Source organism: Cucumis sativus, chromosome 1 (assembly GCF_000004075.3).
Source record: "Cucumis sativus cultivar 9930 chromosome 1, Cucumber_9930_V3, whole genome shotgun sequence".
NCBI lineage: Eukaryota > Viridiplantae > Streptophyta > Magnoliopsida > Cucurbitales > Cucurbitaceae > Cucumis > Cucumis sativus.
Window position 1 is genome coordinate 19,110,990 of NC_026655.2, and position 20,479 is coordinate 19,131,468.

Here is a 20,479-nt window from a genome sequence, read left to right on the forward strand (position 1 = left end):
TTTTTGTCTCCCAATGGCATTTAATTTTTACCTATATGTTGCTTCTTTAATCGTCGTTGTGTTGTATCACTGACCTCTATCTCTTCATTGTTGTTTATATGTTTTCACTATCTCCATCCATGGCCCTCACATGGACCTTCCTTTAATGTTATTAAAAACACTTGGGACTGCTTATTTCCCCCACCATGTAAATTGCAAAACAAAGCCCTACAGAATTCAATGTGATTGAGAAGTACTTTTTCTTGTTCTTTATCTTTTTTACCCTAAAATATAAAGTAAGAAAAATTCAACCACAAATCTCAAGCTGTCAAAAAAAGAAATAAAGAAAAAATGTGGAAAATGTGATGGAGAGAGAGAATAAGGTGATCAATACAAATTAAGTTAGCAACAAAATTGCAAACAGAGAAATGTTTAAAAGAGTTCTCGGCAAGGTTGGAAAGGATTTCTTGTTTGAAAATTCTCAGTGATGCTATTCCCAACATACATGATTTACAAGCAGAAAGAAATCTCCTCTAACTCCTTAGGTTTATTTTGCAAATCTCACATTGAATCTACATAATTTATATTGTGTGGGATTGTAATTTTTCAATTGGAAAATTTGGGATGTTTTTTTTTTTAAAATTATTATTATTGTAGGTTTGTTTGTTATTGGAGAGGTAAACTACTCCCCTTTGGATTACCAGGATCATCAGAGATCTATGTATTCTTGTAAAGATCAGTTGGATTGCACATTGAACATTTTGTGTAGATTGTAGAACTTAAGAAACAATAAGTGTTGTAGAAAAGGTGTGCAGACATAGTTGTCCTCAACTGCTCGTTTGAATTTCATCTTCTCGATTGTGAGGGTGATGGTAAGGATTCAGGGAGTAAGGCTCCTACTCAAGTCCCGCTTTGATTGCCTCTCCCACCCATTCCCCTCGTTGGTCCCAATTGAGCTACTAAGTCTCTAGAAGCTAAATGCATATATGACTCGATCAGAGGAGGGAGGTTTTTGAATCATGTGTGGTTTGAAGAATGATTATGGGAGGCTGTAAATTTCTTTTTGGAGGTGGAGCATCAACATTTTGTAAAGATAATGTGTTGTCTAGGAGGGCTTAGTGGTAAGTGAATGGATTGGAAACATTTTGTTGATCAAGGTTGTGTAACACGATTAAGCTGTTAGTAGCAATGAGAGTTCTTTCATCTAAAAAGATGATTTTCTCTATAGGAATCTCCCGTTAGGGTATAGTTGATTGGTTAATTAGGTTGCTTGTTCTTGGTTGGTTGCCTAATAATATACTTTTCTCTATGTATATATAAAGCTAAACCAAAATTCTAATCTGCAAGTGCAATAAACTACTTGATTAAGACACTTTAATACTCTGTTATTTTTCTTCTTTTGACACGTTTTTTTGTTTCCTAATTTTCACTAACTTCTAAACATTACATTTATACATTTCCTAAACTTCAAATTTGAAATTTACCATGGTGTGACAATGGCATTCAGTGTGATAGTCCAAAATCAAAGATAATAATACAAAGTTATTTGAAAAATTGCAGATTTTTGTTTTGTCTTTTGTTTTGGGTAAATTTAGGCTCCAAAAATATTAGAAAAAGTAGTTAAAAAGAAAAGGTAAAGAAAGTGGATGAATGAATTGAAAGGAAAAGCAATGGCATCACACAGAGCACATCATAGAGACCAAAAGCTGAGTTAGGACAAGATGGTTTTGTAACCAAAAACAAACCTTAGGTTCGTTATTCCTACACTATTTTCCCTACCAAAAACAAAAAATAAATAAAAAGAACTCTAAATTATTTCTATCTTTTTAACATATCAATCAAAATTCCCCCTCTATTTCTCCTCCCCTTCCACTGTTCTACTTTTGTTCCTATCCCCTTCCCTCCGCCGCCGCCACCGCCGTCGTTTACCTGTCCCTTTCTTCTCTTAATTAGGATATCAATGGTGGGTTGGTTCAGAAAAGTTGTAATGGTCAATGGGTCGGTCTGTTTTTTATTTTGTTTTAGATTTTTCTTTTTGGGTTGCTCTGTTCTAGAACCTTGTGGGAGCTTTGAGTTATGTCCGTTCATCCGTGATTTCTGAATCTGACACTGTTATTTATTACACCATCTGCCATCATCATCATCCGGTCCCTTTTCCGGCATGCTTCCCCATCATCCCCATCCGTCGCTGTCTCTTTAATTCTACTGGTAATGAAGCTACTGAAAATCTCCGGCTGTCGGATATTATCATTTCTGACCGTAGATACAACAGATCCGAACCTTGGACATCGCTCCATCTCTCCACCACCGGCACCTTCGGCGACACTATGATCCTGTGCTCCAATCTGTTCTGATTCTGATTTTGATTTGTTTTCTCCTCCGGCAAAAGTAACCCGTCTTTTCGGTGCCGATCGAAGCACCCAACAGACACCGTTTCGGTTCTCTTGCTGTCGAGTGACCGTCTCAACAATGCTGGATCACGGTAACTGGACTCCCCTGTTCTCTTCTCGCCCACTGACGAGTGTCTACCGGAGACTCTCCCGGATCCAGCCTTGCCGCTTCTTCTCCCCTGTTCTAAGTTCAACACTACATCCTTGGAATTCGATTCCCGTGGTGGCGGCGGCGGCGGCTGAGGTGGTGGAGGTGGTTGGTCGTGAAGAAAGATATTGACGTCTTCAACTAATAACACGTCCTCCGGGTCGACTCTGTAGCGACAGAGAGGGCAAGTGGAGTGAGCGTCGAGCCAAGTATCGACACATTCAACATGGAAAGCGTGTTTGCATTTCGGAAGAAGTCTCAGAACCTCCGTCGGCTCGAATCTGTTCAAACAAACAGCGCATTCCAGGCCTTCCTTCTGTCCACTCAACGACCCAAATCGGAAAATCGGTAACGATTCGATAACAGTCTGGTCGATGCCAGAGTTCTTCCTCGTCGAGAAGCTCGGAACACCCATCATCGTATTGGGACGCATCGAGTAACCGACCACCACCGCCGCATTCCCACGCTTGCAGTGCTTGGCGTATAAAAGAAGAAGGAAAGTAATGGAGAAAGTGGTGGTCAGGACACCCACCACCACCGCCATGCTCGGCCGGAATGGAGAGTAGACCGGCTTCTCCTCGGGGGGTGGAGCAGAGGGAATAAACAGAGGTGGTGGGGGAGGAGAAGAAGAAGAAGAAGCAAGAAAAACAGTTTCCTTTAAAGGGTGGGTTAGGATAAGGTTTAGAGGTCGGTGGTAGGTGGTGGGGGCTGCCGGAGAGACGGCGGTGAAGAGGAAAAAGAGAGAGAAGAGGGAGAAGGAATTGGGAAGGGTGCCCATGTCTGAATCAAACAGAGGAATGAGTTAGAAGGAGAATGGGGAGTGACTGGTGAGGGAGCAAATAGGAATTTTAAATTTTAATTATTGTCTTTTGTTTTATGTTTAGACTAAAAAATAAAAAATAATAAAAAAGTTTGATTATTTATTTCTTATTTAGGATTAAGAAAGATTCGGATTTGGGGATGGATATATATAATTTGGAGAGATCATGCAGAAACAAAACAAACCAAACCAAACCAAACATAAAAGCTGTTCACTTTTAACATTATAATTCTTTTTTAATTCATTAAATACTTTCAAAAATGTAAAAATTACTGTAGAAGGGAGGATGGTGACGTGGCAGGAGTGAAATGTGGGTCCGGGAGGTAACCTAGCACGTGACTGATGTTGGGAGTCTGCGTGCAACAGAGCAGACCATTGGATCGGTCCCCGCCCCCTGTTGGTTCACTTTGCCAACGCCATTCCCTTCCTACACATTTTCACTCTTAACACTCCTCTCTTCCCTTTTTCTTCATCCCCATGCTCAATCTCACTTCCATCTCGATTACCACAATTCAGGATCCGAGTGAATAAACAGTTATCGAACTGTACACACACATCTTCCGCTAATACAACAGTTGTTTATTTATTTTTCCACTTGTTAGAGGCAACAAACGTTCAGGAGTAAGGTTGCTTTCATGAGCTGAGTTCAAGGAACTTGAGAGCCATCGGGTGCTTTGCTTCCGACAGTTTGTTCGGTGGTAGAATTTCCACAATCTCCCCATTCACGAGTAGGCAAACTATGTCTGCAATTCTCTGGATTTGTTTGATACTATGTGAAACCATTACGATTGTTAATCCCCATCTCGTCTTCAGCCTCACCAATACATCTTCAATGTTCTCGGTCGAGATAGGATCCAATGCGCTTGTTGGTTCATCTAGCAACAACACCTTCACCACAGCAGAGATCCCATTATCAATTCTAACACATCCATTGCTAAACTACATCCCTAAACAATCAAACAAACACAAATGCCATTCCAATTGTATATTCTCCTGCTCAACTACTCGGATTTCCTATCTACTTAAGCTACCATTCATTCACATTTTCACTAAATCACTTGCAAAATCTAATAGAATGCAATGGATGCGACTAAATACCTCAGGTGCATTGGCTAAGGTTCGAGCAAGCGCAACACGTTGAGCTTGCCCGACGGATAGTTCAGAGCCAATCTTGCTAAAGAAGGACGAGTCAAGATCTGCTAGACTGAGTAACTTATGAACTTCATCATCACTCAGCTTCTTTCCCCTCAACTGAGGTCCATATCTTATATTGTCAGCAACAGTACCTGAAGAAGGAGAAAACATGGAAGGTTTGTTTTGAAAAGTAGCCAACAAAGCAATTGAATTCAACAGCCACAGTTTTGTTCTTGAATTTTGGACAGTATCGACCTCAAAACATAATGTCTTTGAAGCATTTCATAAGTGAAATTCATCACTGTTCTTCAAAATCAAAGTTCTGATAAATTTAAATGCTATGTTTTTCTTCCAGATTAATTGAACTTTTTGCCTAAAGTCAATTCCTCATAACTAACATCAAAACGTTTCAATTTTCTATGAATATCCCAAATTTTCCGATTGAAAAAACGAAACCCTAGGCGCAAAAAAACAGGAGAAAACGACGCAGCACCTTCAAAGAGAACAGGAATTTGGAAGAGCATCCCGACTTTCCGGCGAAGACCAAGAACGTCGAGATTGACAATATCTTGGCCGTCCAAAAACACGGAGCCCGCCGGCGGCTCCCACAGCCGATTAAGAGCCCTCAGCGTCGTTGATTTGCCACCGCCGCTTGGCCCTATAATTCCAACGATCTTCCCTTTAGGTATATCCACACTGATTCCTCTTAGAATCTGATTCGTCAAATTACGTATCCGAATCTTCACATGATCACCCACCCCTCCATTTTCACTTCCCTCGTTCACCACAAGTAGATGCTCTCGAAGCCCATCACCTACAAATCGAAACCAAATTTCCAATCACCGGTAAGATTCTAATAAATCAAAAGAGCAACTAACGAAAGTAAATCGAAATTAAATTGAAGAACTTACTGATACCGTCGGAGTCATTAGCCGGAGTAAGAGTATCTGGAATCATTCTAATCGCCGGATAGAGGGAAATTGAATAAAACAGAAGATGGGGGAGGTTGGGATGAAATTTGGAAGAAGTTGGGATGTAAAAGAATGGCGGTCAAATGAGAAGAAGATGGAACTGAATAAGCCGGTACCAGATGAAAATTGAAATGAAAAAGATGGATCGAATCCTTTCTGTTTGGAATTCAGAGTGGATTATAACAACGATTGTTATTTTGTTTTGTGATTGTCGTTTGGAATAATGTCAAATTTTCACGAAGATTTTCGATTGAAAAAGAAAACAAGGACTTTCATGGAGAAATAAGCACATGAAGAGAGTAAGTTGTTGTTGGGGTGGAGAAGAATATTTGATAATGATGGCCACTCAAGATTTTAATCCCTTCTTTTACTAATCGATTAAAGTATAAATTGTTTAGTGTCCATTTGTATTATTTTGTCCAATGTGCATGTGACTCAACATTCAAATCTTTTTTAAATAACCTTACATATCTTAATATTTTGAATTTAATTGTTTTACCAACAACCCAAGAATACTATATTAAAATATCTACCAATTTTAGTAAAAAAAATTGGTTCGTCTACACCCTTATCCCTTGTATATAATAGAATACAAACATTTAAAAATCCCTATAAATATATATCTATATTAATTTCAACATTTAAATATATATATACATATATATAATAGAAAATTTAAACTAAGCCTTTAGAAACCATGCACATAATTACGCTAAATATATATATTCTAGTTAGATAGCATCTGTACACATCTTAATTTTAGGTAGTTACAAATTTAGCAATTAAATTTAAATTAATTAAGTATATAGCACAATTTTAAAAAATTTGCAAATATAGCAAAATTTATCAAATTCTATCAATGATATAAGTCGATAGATCATATTGTAAATATTGGTCTGATATACCATATGAAGTCTATCAGCGATAGTTTTGTTATATTTGCAAATTTTTTAAAATATTGTTATATCCTTAATTATTATTGCTAAAATAGTCATCCATTGCAATTTTCCTTTTAATTTAGTACTAAAACCCATAAATTATGATTTTTGTATTTATTTCTATATTATATCATATATATTATATAGTCTATTAAAACTAAGCCATCTTAAAAATAAAATTATTTTGCTAATTATTAATTTTTAAATTTACAACCTAATGCCACTAATAATTGTTGCTAATACTCTTTTAGACTTTTCTTTACATTCTTTCTTAGGCTATTTTATATGTTTGTAGTTGATTAAAAAAACATGAAAGTTTATTGAACCATAAAATTCCAATTAAAAGAAGAATTATAAGAAAGAAAAACCCACTTCCCATTATATAGATGAACATCAATTCTTGAAGATCAAATAAATGATATAATTAACAAATGTTAGTACGTCAAAATAAATACATACAATAATTAAAACATTTTTTTAAAAAATTACGAAGAAGAATTAGTGTAGATATAAAAAAAATAATAGTAGAAAAATTAAACGGATTACATAGAAATTGAATTAAAATATCTCAAAATCAAATTTGAATTTCATAAATCAAACATTATTTAATAATGGTTGAATAAATACTTTAGTAATTGCATTTAAATCATTTCAAAACATTGGTGAAAGTAAACTTATAACTTAACGTCTAATATTAACATAACTTTCCTCCCTAAAAACCTAGGATTCAATCCTCCATCCTCTAAAAAACGAACACTTCAAAACATGTTATAGAATAGTGATTTCATATGTATGAGAGAAATTGGTGTATGTGTTTTATGCCAAACAACAATACATAATAATGAAGGGGGGAAAAGGAAGAGATTGATGATTGAAATTGGGTATTTGTAAATAAAAAGGTAGGTTAGGGGTGGCTAGCTAGCTAGGGTTTGTGAAAAACTCTGCCTGCAATAAGAGCAGCTTCCATGACTAAGGAGATGACTTCAATCACTTCATCAACTTGGCATTTGTTTCCTTTGAAAGGACTTGATCTTGATCTCTTGAAATTCTCCATGCAATTCAAGAAGCTTTGACTGCATTCTTGGCTTAGATAGTCATCTGAAATTATGTAACAAAAACACATATACACCACTTCAGTGGAGTACTCCAAACACTTCAAAAAGAGTTTATAGTTTTTGTTTTGGTTTCAAATTGTGTCGATTATTCTCGTTGGGAGTGAGGACTAAGTTGTGTGAGTGACTTTAACGCTTTGGAATGGTGTTGATCTTGTAATTGGGATTAGCAAAGAGAATTGTAACGTTTTTACATAGGAGATTTCGTATTCTAGTGAACCATAGTTTTTTATCTCTCGTCTTGAAATTTTAAGTGAATTCTTGATGTTTTCTAGTAATTTTGTGGTTCACTTCTAATCTCACAATTTTTTTCTACTTCTTCATGTATTAAGAACGTCGGGTTTTTACTATTAGATCAATGATTCAAATCTCTCACACAACATGTGTTGTGTTGAACCCTGAAAGAAATAATAATTGGAAAGCGTCGTATACGTAAGTAGGGTTGACTCACCTTAGACGTAGCAAATGTTTTATTTTTAGCATGCAAAGAAGATGAAACTCGAAAGTATAGGATTCCGAGCAACTTCGATTGCACTTAATTATTTTTTTTCTTTTTTATTTTTAAATTGGAGTATTATTTTTTTAAAAAAAAAACTTTGGATTAATTTAAGTTAACAAGTTGGAAGAGTTTAAACTAAAATCAAATAAAAGGGAAAGTTGAATAACCAAGTTAAATATTTCAAAAGTTTTTTTTTCTTTTTGGGCCCATTTTATTATTAATATTTTTCTTTATTGGAAAAGGTTCAAAATCCAAATTTTGATGTTTGTAGAAATTCCTCACATTCCAATGAGAACAATTCTCTATTTCAATTTGGTCTCCAACCCTAAGTCTATTGCACATTAATTAAACAATATATATATTGAAAATGAAAATTAATTAAAAAGTCTTGAATTTAATTTCATGTTTTTTCTTTTAATAAATAAACCATAAAATTAAGCTTTAAAAAAGGATCTTCATAGCCACCTTTACATGTGACCCTTTTTGGTTCACTCAAAGCAAAGAGACAAATTTAGCCATCTCATCACATATACCCTAAACTCTTCAAAATTATTGATCAGACAAAATTCAATCAGAAGTATGTGTCACCATCCATCTGCCGAAACAACACAAGGTGGTTGACGTCCTTAAAAGAGTTATTTTTTAAAACATATAGGAATCGCCACCAATCTTTTTTAGGGTGTGATTGGACACTGAAATAAAGTAAACAATTTTTAAAAAAAATAGTCGGCCAAAAATAGAGTTTGAGTTCGAGAGTCATTTTTGTGTGGAGAAGGTATTAGCACCCCACAACACTCATTTAGAAAATTGGTGATCAAATTTAAAATCTTGAATTGATAAATATTTTTTAGTTTATTTTAAAATTATTGTCTTATTTTTACTAATCTTATTTAAAAAGAAAAATATTGAGTACTCAAAATCATATGTTTTAATTTTTAGATTGATAATACACATATCATATATGTTTATTTTGACAAACTAAAAATTAAATTAGTAATTTATTTTAAAATGACAACAAATACATAATTCCATACAAACTCTACTTCTAATTAATTTATAAAACGCTTTTCGAATGTGACGTATTCGTCATCTGTCCAACTTCCTATCATATCACACTAATTACACCAAAGTTTATTCAACAAACACGTCACATTAAAATCATACCAACAACTCTAATGAGATATGAACTAAACCAAAGCAATAAACGAATGAACACATCAAATGGTGCTACAATGTAATAAGAACGATAAAACAATTTTGATAGTAAAAACTCGTATAGCGTAACAAATTTGAAAGAAAATTTTCGTCAAATTGGATTCTAAATTCAATTTTTAACAAAAAAAAAAAACTATAAAATCCTCACAAATTCATTAATTTTAATAAAAGGAAACTTCACTCAATAGGACCAAATCATAAATATTAACCATTGAAAAACTAGCTCTAGCATAGCAAGTATTGGTTTTCTCCAAAATTTTGTCAATTCCATATTAATTGTGCCATTATCTTAATTTCTCTAAGGCTTATTTATCTATTGACTCCGTGTATTTAGAAAAAGTAACACTCTTTCTACTCCATTTGTTGTACTAATTGTTGTACTGAAAAACAAATTAAAACTGACATCAATATTGATTATCAAATATGTACTGTCAATCTCTCAGACAAAAGATTTGAGCCTTGAGGATTCTAGACCTAACGCATTGTTGGAAAGAAAAAGAATTGGATGGGAATAGAGAAGTATGTGTAGTACTAACCGTTCTTGGCAACAACACAAGCATCGTGTTTCATACAACAAGCATCCAAGCCATCACAGGGGTGTTCCCCGGGGCATCCACTATACAACAGCCCACAATATTTCCCATATCTCAACAGTGGAGGCACTACAAAACACACACAAACAATTAAATACAAATACAAGCTCGAACCAAAATCAAACATAAATCAGAACTGGTTTGAATTGACTTTTCAAGTGAGTTATTAAAAAGAGTTGTTCCAAACAACAGCTTCTTAAACTAACCTGAACAAAACTCAGACTCGCATTTTCTACTGCAGTCCTTACTCTACAATATGAACAAATTAAACCAATTAAGAAGGAAGAAGATCAAATTAAAGAAAAAAGAAGATGGGAATGAAATGAGGAAGAACCATAGTGACGGAGGCATCAAGGGCTTGGACACCAATGTTGAGAGCATGAGAAGGAAGAAAGACAATGGAAGGCAACAGAAGAAGAAGAAGAAATTGAGGCATTTTCTTGTTCTTTTGGTTGTTGGAAAGACTGAATGAATTTTGGTTTGACAAGAAATTGTGGGGTTTTTGAGTAAAGAGAAAAGTGTTTTGGGATTAAAGAAAAACAAAAGGAGGAAAATAGTTGAAGTGCTTTTGTTTTGTAGTGACTCGTGACATGGTTTTTTGGAAACGTTTGTCAATTTGATTGAAGGAGAGATGAGGGTAAAAGGCATTTGTGACATTCGTGGCATTTGTGGCTCTTGCTCTCCCCTCGTGAACAATACTATTAAAAAATCTAAATGTCTAAATTATTCTAATTCACACTTCAAATATATTAATAAAACAATTTTAAAATATTAACCATGATAAGTTATCATCAAGATATAATTTAAACCCATCAATAAACAAAAAATAATAAATAAGATGTAATTATCAATTTATTTTTCACTTCCATATAGAATTTACAAACCTACTAGACAATATTGATAAAAATATCGACTTGTTAAGAACATATCCAATCAAATTGTATACTTTAATGGATTTAACATGTTATTGATGTCTTGTCTTAGATATTTTATTACACTGTCACCATATGATTTATTTTGAAACTTACTTGACAAATTTCAATTAAAATCTTTCTTTTTTTCTTTCTCCCTAAGGACAAAGGAAGATCCAAAAGAATCTTTTAGGAAGAAAATGAGGCCAAGAGATAAAAGAGAAAATATTTGTTTATTCTAAACACATACAACTTGTTCATAAATTTCATTTGGTACAACCAACATTAATTAACCTCAAGCTTCCTTTTCTTTTGATTAAGGACAAATTTTCAGTTTTAAATTACAAAATCATTTGTGAATCTTAATTCTTACCAGTGTGAAATTAATTTAATAACTCTAATATTCTTTTCTTAATTTAATAGAATGTAATTTTATCTCTTATTTTAGTAATGAATAAGGTTACTTAAATTGATCATCTCAAAAGAAAAACAAAAAGTTTACTAAATTGATTACTGACTTAAAATGTTGTTGGAGATTAACTATATATGGTTACCCATTATTTATTGATTTAATTAATAATTTAAATAGTGGTTAATTAATTATAATTAACTTTTTTAATGAATTTTTTGGCAAATCTAACAAAAACTAATTTTATTAAATTTAGGGCCAACTAGCCCCTAAATAAAAATGTCACGTACCTATCTTTTTTAGTACTCATATGCTCATAGTGATAGGCTTACCAAATTCAACACTAATTAAGTCTCCACCACCATCAATAAATTTAGCTAGAGAGGTGGAATTGAGAGAGTAATTAGAGTTTCTAGATTTTAAAGTCCAATAGAGTTTTTAAATTTAAATTTCAACTGACATCTATTTGTTTACGATGACAAAACGTTGCAAACTTAAATCAAAAAACTTCTTGTTAAAAAAAGAAGAAGAAAATATTGAAATAAATGATGTAGATTAGAGGAGAAATATAGATGTAGTTTTTGTTCAATTAGACCAATTTGTCAAAGAATGGAAACTGAAGAGCCCAATAAATACATAGAACATAGAAGTCACATCCCCCTAAAGCCTGCTTTAGCATTGGGTTGTGAGTTTTCTTATTATCTTTTACTTTAATCACTATATATTACTTTAATTATAATCTAAGAGACTTTCTTTAAAAAATGAAGAAAAAAAAACATAGCTAGAATTAGAATTACCATATAAAGTCATTAAAAAAATAACTACTACTATACATTCAAATCATAACGAGTAAAATAACCTCTTAATAGATGTACCATGTTAATGAAAAATGTTATAATATAGTTCACTATTATTATACTAAAAGAAGAATTTCATCTCATCTTATTCTTTTTAATTCAAATCTATGAAAAAAAGATGAAGAGGTAAAATAAGTTTTTAAAAAATTACTAAAATAATTTATAGTTGAGAAATTAGATAAGTCTATGTCACTTATACACGAGCAAATTTGATATAAATTGTGTTTTTGTGTATTGTTGAACTCAAGAGAGATAGGAAAAAAAGTTTTAAACAAGTTTCCAAGCTTTTCCACCATCCATGTTAAATTTTTTGAGTCTTCCAAACATCATGACCAAAATGAGTACAATTTTGGCTTTATTACTCCATTTTGCTGAAAATCCATACCATTTATCAACACAATCGTTTGGTGGATGAATTTGCAATTTGCAACTATACCCCGTTGAGAATCCCACGTTTCCGTAAGCACTATCAATATTACAAAAACGAATTTAACTCAATTGACATATAATATACATAGTATTAACAATGAATGTTCTATATATAATTTGAAAATTTATATTCTTGTATAGTTTTGTGAGTGGTTTTAGTGTCCTTAATGAACCTTAATTTAATTCCTGTAGTAATGAGGTGAAACTCCACCAACCATATATGTCTATCTCATTAACATGTCATCAATGTTGTATTGAATTTTGAAGTTAGGTAAAAAGAACTTAGTGGGTAAACACAATTTAGGAATGATTTATCAAATTTCACAAAACAACCAAAAAAATCATTTTCAAATATAGTAAAATAAATCAAAATATATCAAAATGTTAATTTCCATCAATATTAGACAGTGATAGATATGAATAGTGTCTATCAATGCACTAATCTAAAATTAGAGATGCTAAAAAAAATCAGTAATCCAATCAATCCGGATTATCCAACCCAAAGCGTAAGGCGAGTTGGATTGGATTAGAAAATTGGAGAAAAAACAAGTTGAGTCGGGTTGTGCAACTAAGAGGACGGAGTTGACATGGCCTAAACCGATTATGTATATATATATATAAACCTAAAACCTAAAAGTAAACCTTCACTTGAATAGAAATTGTATATATATATATATATATATATCCCCTTGCACTTTAAATGACAATTTGTTTACCTTACCTATTGAAAAACAATACTAAAATTTGTCTAAATTATTATGGAGAGAGATGAAAAAAAACAATCATCCCGTCAACACAATTCAGCCCAACTCGAGTTTTTTGGGTTGGTTTGACACTTGGATATTGAACGTATCATTTTTTGCCCACTCGTATAATTTGGGTTGGTCTATAATTTTCCTCCAACTTTCCAACCCGAATTATGTACACCCTATTCTAAATCTGTACCAACCAAATTAAAATTCCATTTGAAACACATAAGGAGTGTTAAGTTCAACTAATTTGAACTAGAGTGATAAAATGAAAATTTGTCCTATACTAATTAATAAAACCACATTTAGTTTTTAAAAGATTTTACACATTAGAAACATTTTTTTGTTACAAAAAAAGAGAGTATAAGTATAAAATTGACTTAATTTACAAAGCCACCATCCAATTTCAACTCAAATTTGATACCATCACCAAAAAGAAAAAGAAAACAAAAAAGAAAAAGAAAAACACAAAATTCAAATTTAATTTATAGTTAGCCCCTAAATACATTTCAATTAATCTTTTAAGTTTTTAGTTAAACTAAAAAAAAAAAGTGAAAATAAAAGGTATAAGGGTTACCTAATAACTTCGAGCACAATATTCAAAACACTGAAATTGATCGGATCTTCAACCATCTTTTTTCTCTCAATTATGCAAATAATAGTGATGAATATGATTAGATAAGAAAGTTGTGAGAACAACAAATTTTGCCAAGCTTTTGCCTTTTTTGATCTAACTTTTCTTCTTTGAAGATGTCGAAAATGATCTTCTAGTTCTTGTTTCTCGTTTAATGGAAGAAAAGATGTATATGGAGGAAGATACCTGTAATTTAAAGTTCAAATATTCAAAACTATTATTTAAAAATAAATAAAAAAATACAATTGTAATTGTGTAGAAATTCCAAAAATATAGGATATATATGAATAATTTAATTTTTTTGGTTTAAAACTATTCTGTATAGATATATTAATTACACCTACTGGTACTATTTTGTTTTGTATATTTTTGTGTGGTTACAATTGGGAATATTGACTATTTAAAATAAAGAATGTAGATTTAGGTTTATTTATTATATTGTTTACTATTTTATGTTTTGACATTATTACTTTTTTAATTAGTAATTTTGTTTTATTGAAAATATTGATTAGGTAGTAATTAAAACTTTTTTTCTTCATTAAGAACCTTAAAGAACTCATTCATATACAACAATTTCTATTAAAAAAAACATTCATAAACAACAATTTCTATTTAAAAAAATTCCTTTTTTAAAAAAATTATTCAAGATCTAACATTTCTATTGAGGGAATGTAGTTTTAACGAATTTAGAGATTTAATTTTGAGGAGAGAAAAATATAAATTAAGTCTTATATTGAATGCCTAATTTTAATCCTACTTCTCCTTTGAAAAGTTACATCATCATTTATTGATTGTTGAATTAAAATACTATCTTTTTTCTTTAATTATATTTCATTGTTAAAAAAAATTATTAAAGAAACTCTCACAATCTAACACAAGTAAAGAAATTAAAGTCAATCACATTATGATAGTCTTCTTGAATAACGAGGAAAAAGAAGAGAGATACTAACATCATAACAATGAACATGATCAAGATGGCAGAAGAGAGCGATGAAATGTTGACGATGGTTTCTCCCGCATGTCGAGAATTTGTGCTCAGAAATAGAATAGCAACAACTTTTTGATAAGAATTCAATCCACTAAACCCATTGGAGTCCCATTCCATTGAACAAATCAATACAAATTGAATGAAAATGAACCCAAAAACTGTCACAACCAAAAGACAAGAATGAAGACTGGGAAGCAAATGAATATACCCAATCTCTTCACTAGTCTTCAACAAATAATCAACTTTCAATCGATGTTCATCGTTATGATGATCTTTACTAAACTTCCCAATAACCCATATGCAAAACCTTAAACAAGATGGATATAAAGTATTACCAACCAAAATTTGAGGGATTAAGATTAAAAGAAGACCTGAATTTTTATGAAACACAATCATATTTTCATTTGTTGGGACAAAACCACAACTAGCTAAAGTAGAAACACAAGTAAAGAATGAAAAAGTGACCAAATTTATACCTTTTTCATCAAGAATCTCTTTAGCAAAACTTGAAATAAAAAGAAAGTAAACAACAATCATTCCAATTCCAACAATATGAGTAATCAAAAGATAACCCAACACAACAAAACCTAAGAATTTGATTAAACTCAAAGAATCAAAACCCTCAAGAGTTGTTGGAATTTGGAGGTTTTTTTTAAATAATCTTCTCAAATGAAGTCCAACCATTGAAGTGAAAATCTCACCTCCTATGAACATGAGGACTGTCAAAACAATGAGTTGTGAATTTGAAAAAACTTCCATTTCAATGGATGACATGCTTGAAACAGTTGAAGCTGAGACTGAAGTATAGAACAAATCAAGCTTTGTGGGTTGAAAAAAAGGGTATGTTTTAGGTTTTAAAATCATTAAGATTAGAAATCCAAAAGAAGAGATGAAGATGAAGTAGAAGAATTGAATCCAAAATGGGTTAATAAATATTTTTAGAAGAAAGAAAATAAATTTTCTTGGGTTTGATAAAAATAAAGTCTCCATATATTTTTGTAATTTTGAAGGCTAGGTCATTTGAGAGGATGGGGTTTAGGGTTATTTATAAATATAGTGGATTTTTGGTAAAAAGAAGTCTTTGCAAAAATTATAGCTTATGAAAGTATGCTATTGGTTTATTGACAATATGAGAGAGACATCTCACATCAGAAAGGAATAGAAAAGTCATGAATACCTATTTCGATGTGGAATACAATGACTTGAGTTCTTATTTCTAAAACAAATAGGAAAGGGATGGATTTTAATTAATATATAAATTACAATTTTTGAAGTTTAATATATTATTTAGGATTTAAAATTACGCAATCTAATAAATGGGAGTTTGTAAAAATAGCAAAAAAAAAAATATATATATATATATATAAAATTTATGATAATTATAGAGTGAATGTCTTTTACATTTCAAAACTGCAAAAATAGCAAAATTAAATGCAAATTACCATTTGATTATCGTCATATTCGTTAAATTTACAATATGCAAAAAAATATGTGTTATGAGCTGTTTTTTCTAAAAGAAATTTTGTCATCTAATGTAATTTTTTCTAATAAATCTATATTCAACGAAAAATATTCTAAAAAAACAATTATTATATACTATTTCGTTTTAGAAAAAGAAAAAAGAAAACAATTGAAATGTGTGAAGTTCGAATTTCCTTTACTTTGAATGGATAGATTTGAACCAAGAACATACATGAACAACAAATTTGAATTTTATTATTCTACTAAAAAGCACTCATTTTAGAAAAAGGATAGAACATACCAAATTAACAAAATATTTACAAGTTATAGCAAAATTTCAAATTCTATCGATAACAAATATTAGATAGACATTGATCTCCTTCTATCAGTAATATTGATAATTAGTGATAGAAGTCTATAAGTTTCTATCATTGATACGATCCAAAAAGTTATTATAGCTTATAAATATTTTAATCTATTTTGCTATCCTAAAAAATGTACCCATATTTTAATCAAATTAATCATATCTTTGATTTTCTTTTACATGAAAAAAAATACTTGTATCCATCTTTATTTTTTTCAATTTCTTTATTGACGTTAAGTATAGATGAAGGGATTTAAATTTTTGACCTAATCGCGTAAAGAAATTGTCTTAATTAAAATTTTGAATTATTATGTTTAATTTCATTGTCACGCATTTATTTGTGTTAATAGATTAAGGCAAAGAAATTTGTATTAATGATTATAAATAAAGTTGTGTTTTCATTTTTACACAGGTGATGTATTTTGTATTAGAGAAGCTTCCAAGCTCTTTGTGATCTATTCATATTAAACTTCTTTAATCGTCCAAAGATCATGACGACAATAAGAACCAGCTTTCCATTGTCGCTCCATTTTCCAGAAAACCCAAACGACTTGTCGACACAATTGCTTTGAGGATGAACTCGTCTTCCACAGCTATATCCCATCGAAAACCCCACGTTTCCATATGCACTGTGTCCAAATTTAATGCATAATTATGTTAATTTAGTAAGATATGAAACAAATTAATCGTTGTATAAAAGGTTAAAATGAAAATTAATTACCTGATGACTTCAAAAACAATGTTGAAAATATTGAAATTGAGAGGATCTTGTTTCATATTATGTCTCTCAGTGATGCATATAATGAAGGTGAAGATGATGAGATAAGAGAGTTGTGAAAACACAAAATTATCCATAAATTTTGCCCTTTTTGTTCTTGATCTTCTTTTTCTATTGCCTTCCATTTCATTTTCTTCTTCTTCAATTGATTTTATTGGCATGAAAGAAGTGTAAGGTGGAAGATACCTGAAAATTAAAATATAAATAATACAAAGATTTAAAGAACAAACTTTTTTTTATTATTATTATTAATAAAAAGTTGCTACTTTTAATAACAGTAATAATAATTGCATATTAATTGATAGTGATAAGTCAAACTTTTACCAATAATTAAAATTAAATTAAGACTTTTTTTTCTACGAGGATTTGTAGACATCAATCATAGTTAAGAAGGTCATTTTTCTATAAATAAATAAATTAAAGAAGTCATCCTTAAAAGAAGAAAAGTTTCATAACTATTAATTATATTTATATGTATACTAAGGTGTGAGTCCACCTTATTAATCATTTCATTATTATAAAACCTTAATAGTCAACCCAATTACTTTTTTTTTCCTAACTAGCACAAGAAATCGAGTGTATTATTGATCATTTTAATTATTGTATATTTATTCTAAAATAATTGTTGAAATTAGTTCATGGTAAGAATTGATGCCACCCCAATTATACCATTTATAAGCTTACCTTAAAGGGTTAAATAAAATGAAAACTTAAAACCAACTAGTTATCACTAAGTAAATTAACCAAACCCAAATTAAGTTCTTTAATTAGTTGTTTTCAAATATATATATATAAAAATATATATATTACTTAATCAAGTTCAACAATTTCTGTACTAAATTGAATATATATAATGTAACAAATGCAAAAATTAATCAAAAGAGAGAGAAGAAATTACTAACATCATAGCAACAAAGAGAACCAATATGGCAGAAGAGAGTGTTGATAGATCAACAGTTGATTCACCACTATGTCTTGAATTTACACTTAAAAACAAAATCCCAATCAATTTCTCAACCCAATTTAATCCACTAAATCCATTATTTGATGATCTCCACTCCATTGCTCCAATTGCTACAAATTGTATTAAAACAAACCCAAGAACACTTCCAACCAAAACCAATGAATATAGCTTTGGAAGCAAATGCAAATACCCAATTTCTTCACTATTTTCCAACAAAAACCCAATAACTTCTTTCTTCTTCTTCATAATTTTCCCTAAACTCCAAATACAAAACCTCAAACAAGAAGGAAATAAAGTATTTCCAATAAGTGCTTGTGGAATAAGTATTAAAAGTAACCCTAAATTCTTCCTAAATACTATCATGTTCTCATTTGTTGGTACAAACCCACAACTTGCAAAAGTTGAAACTACGACAAAAAGTGAAAAAGTTGATGTTCTTAAACCTTTTGATTTCAATACTTCTCTGGCAGTACTTGAAACACGTTTTAAATAAATTAAAACCAATGCTATGCCTAAGAAATTGAAAATTAGGAGATAACCAAGGACAACATATCCCAAAAACTTTATGGAATCATATTTTAGAATTATATCAAAACTATTATTGATAACTCCCAACTCTAGATTGTTATTATTGAAATCATTTTCAACACAAGCAATTTTTTGTTCAGAAAATTTGAGTTTCAACTTCCTTAATTGAAGTTCAACCATGGAAGTGAAAACTTCACCACCTATAAACATTAAAACAGTCAAAACAATGAGTTGGGAATTTGAAAAAACCTCCATTTCCATGGTTGACATGCTTGAAACTGTGGAAGCTGAGACAGAAGTGAAGAAAAGATCTAACTTTTTTGGAGCTAATTTTGGATTTAAAATAAGCAAAACCCAAAACCCAAAAGATGAAATGAAAAGAAAATACAAAACATGAATCCAAAAGGGATTCAACAAAATAAGAAAACAAAACAACCTTTGAATTCTCGACATGATAATTATTATTATGATTAATAATATTATTATTCTTATAGTAGAAGCTAAGAGACATGGAAATCAATGAAGACTTTGATTGAATGTTACGAGACATTTATAGTACAAATATAATTTTGCATCCGTAGTACCTTCATTAATTAAGGTTATTATTCCTCTCCCCTTGTGATTTGATTCCCTTAATTTGGATGAGCTTCTTTAATTAATTAGACGCCTCCCACTATCCAATCATTAATCAAATTTTCTTTTAAAGAATTATGAACCATATACTTTTTTATTTTTAAAAATTTGCAATAATTGATGTGTCATAAATGCACTCATTTCTTTGCGTTTTGTAATCTATATACAATTAGAAAAATAACTAAAATGTTTCAAAAAAAAAAAAAAATTCAATCTATGGTAAGATGCACACAAATATTGTCGAGATATACCTAAATAATTTTATTTTAGTCAACAAGATGTTAGACATCTATTTGAGTAGAAAACCAAGTGGTTAAAAAAAATTCTTAATTTCATTCATTTGTTAACAATTTTCAACTTTTATTCTTATAGAAGATGAACGGTTATAAAAAGTTGGAAGAAAATAAGTATAATATTTTTAAAAAATCAAATAATTATCCAACGTGTCCCATATTTTAATTTTGGTAGGTTAATAGTCTAATAAATCTTGAACTTAACCATTTGCTTACAAGAATAAAAGTTAAAGATATATTAAACATTTTTTCATTTGCTTACAAAAATAAAAGTTAAAAGATATATTAAACATTTTTAATAAGTTTGTTACAAGATTAAAAAATTTGAACTCACTTATTAAACAAATAATTATGGAATGGAATGATTAAAATGATTGAAACTATGTATGTTTTTAAAAAGCTCACATTAATAATATTGTAATTTTTAGAAATCAATGGATGTATTGATGGAATATATATTATCCTTCATCGGCCCATACAATAATTTGAAAACATTGGAAAATAATTTTAAGGAAACCAATTAGAGGAAGACACATGGGGAGATTACACATGGCTACGATGGAGTTATGTAGGAAACCCTAGTATATCCTCTCATAATTAACGACTTAACTGATTCCTTTGTGAATTTTATAAGTGCATTATTGTGAGCAAAATATTGACTATTCCAAACCAATAATGCCAT

At 30.7% G+C, this 20,479-nt stretch overlaps 5 protein-coding genes across 6 annotated transcripts; all 5 read right to left on the minus strand.

Moving 5' to 3' along the window:
- Positions 1-1,613: 1,613 nt before the first annotated feature.
- LOC101203916 (RING-H2 finger protein ATL43) lies at positions 1,614-3,438 on the minus strand. Its single transcript, XM_031882525.1, has one exon. It carries the CDS (start codon positions 3,293-3,295, stop codon positions 2,120-2,122), a length of 1,176 nt encoding a protein of 391 aa, XP_031738385.1. The 5' UTR covers positions 3,296-3,438; the 3' UTR covers positions 1,614-2,119.
- A 109-nt stretch (positions 3,439-3,547) lies between these two features.
- LOC101202951 (ABC transporter I family member 17) lies at positions 3,548-5,791 on the minus strand. Its single transcript, XM_004150695.3, has 4 exons — positions 5,383-5,791; positions 4,965-5,285; positions 4,436-4,623; positions 3,548-4,225 (listed from the first exon to the last, which is right to left on the minus strand). Exons 1-4 carry the CDS (start codon positions 5,426-5,428, stop codon positions 3,971-3,973), a joined length of 810 nt encoding a protein of 269 aa, XP_004150743.1. The 5' UTR covers positions 5,429-5,791; the 3' UTR covers positions 3,548-3,970.
- Positions 5,792-7,043: 1,252 nt separating this feature from the next.
- LOC101203184 (phospholipase A2-alpha) lies at positions 7,044-10,323 on the minus strand. The gene is made up of 4 exons (XM_004150696.3): positions 10,134-10,323; positions 10,006-10,048; positions 9,743-9,868; positions 7,044-7,478 (listed from the first exon to the last, which is right to left on the minus strand). The coding sequence occupies exons 1-4, from the start codon at positions 10,233-10,235 to the stop codon at positions 7,303-7,305; spliced, it is 447 nt and encodes a 148-aa protein (XP_004150744.1). The 5' UTR covers positions 10,236-10,323; the 3' UTR covers positions 7,044-7,302.
- Positions 10,324-12,099: 1,776 nt separating this feature from the next.
- On the minus strand, positions 12,100-15,870 carry LOC101204165 (cation transporter HKT8). Of its 2 annotated transcripts, XM_031880361.1 has the most exons (4): positions 15,478-15,843; positions 14,739-14,934; positions 13,732-13,974; positions 12,100-12,442 (listed from the first exon to the last, which is right to left on the minus strand). In XM_031880361.1, exons 1-4 carry the CDS (start codon positions 15,764-15,766, stop codon positions 12,244-12,246), a joined length of 927 nt encoding a protein of 308 aa, XP_031736221.1. In that variant the 5' UTR covers positions 15,767-15,843; the 3' UTR covers positions 12,100-12,243. The 2 variants fall into 2 exon arrangements, with proteins under 2 accessions (XP_031736221.1, XP_004150748.3); XM_004150700.3 differs by having other exon boundaries at positions 14,739-15,870.
- A 1,068-nt stretch (positions 15,871-16,938) lies between these two features.
- On the minus strand, positions 16,939-19,324 carry LOC101204406 (sodium transporter HKT1). The gene is made up of 3 exons (XM_004150701.3): positions 18,282-19,324; positions 17,323-17,565; positions 16,939-17,230 (listed from the first exon to the last, which is right to left on the minus strand). The coding sequence occupies exons 1-3, from the start codon at positions 19,322-19,324 to the stop codon at positions 17,029-17,031; spliced, it is 1,488 nt and encodes a 495-aa protein (XP_004150749.3). The 3' UTR covers positions 16,939-17,028.
- Positions 19,325-20,479: the final 1,155 nt, after the last annotated feature.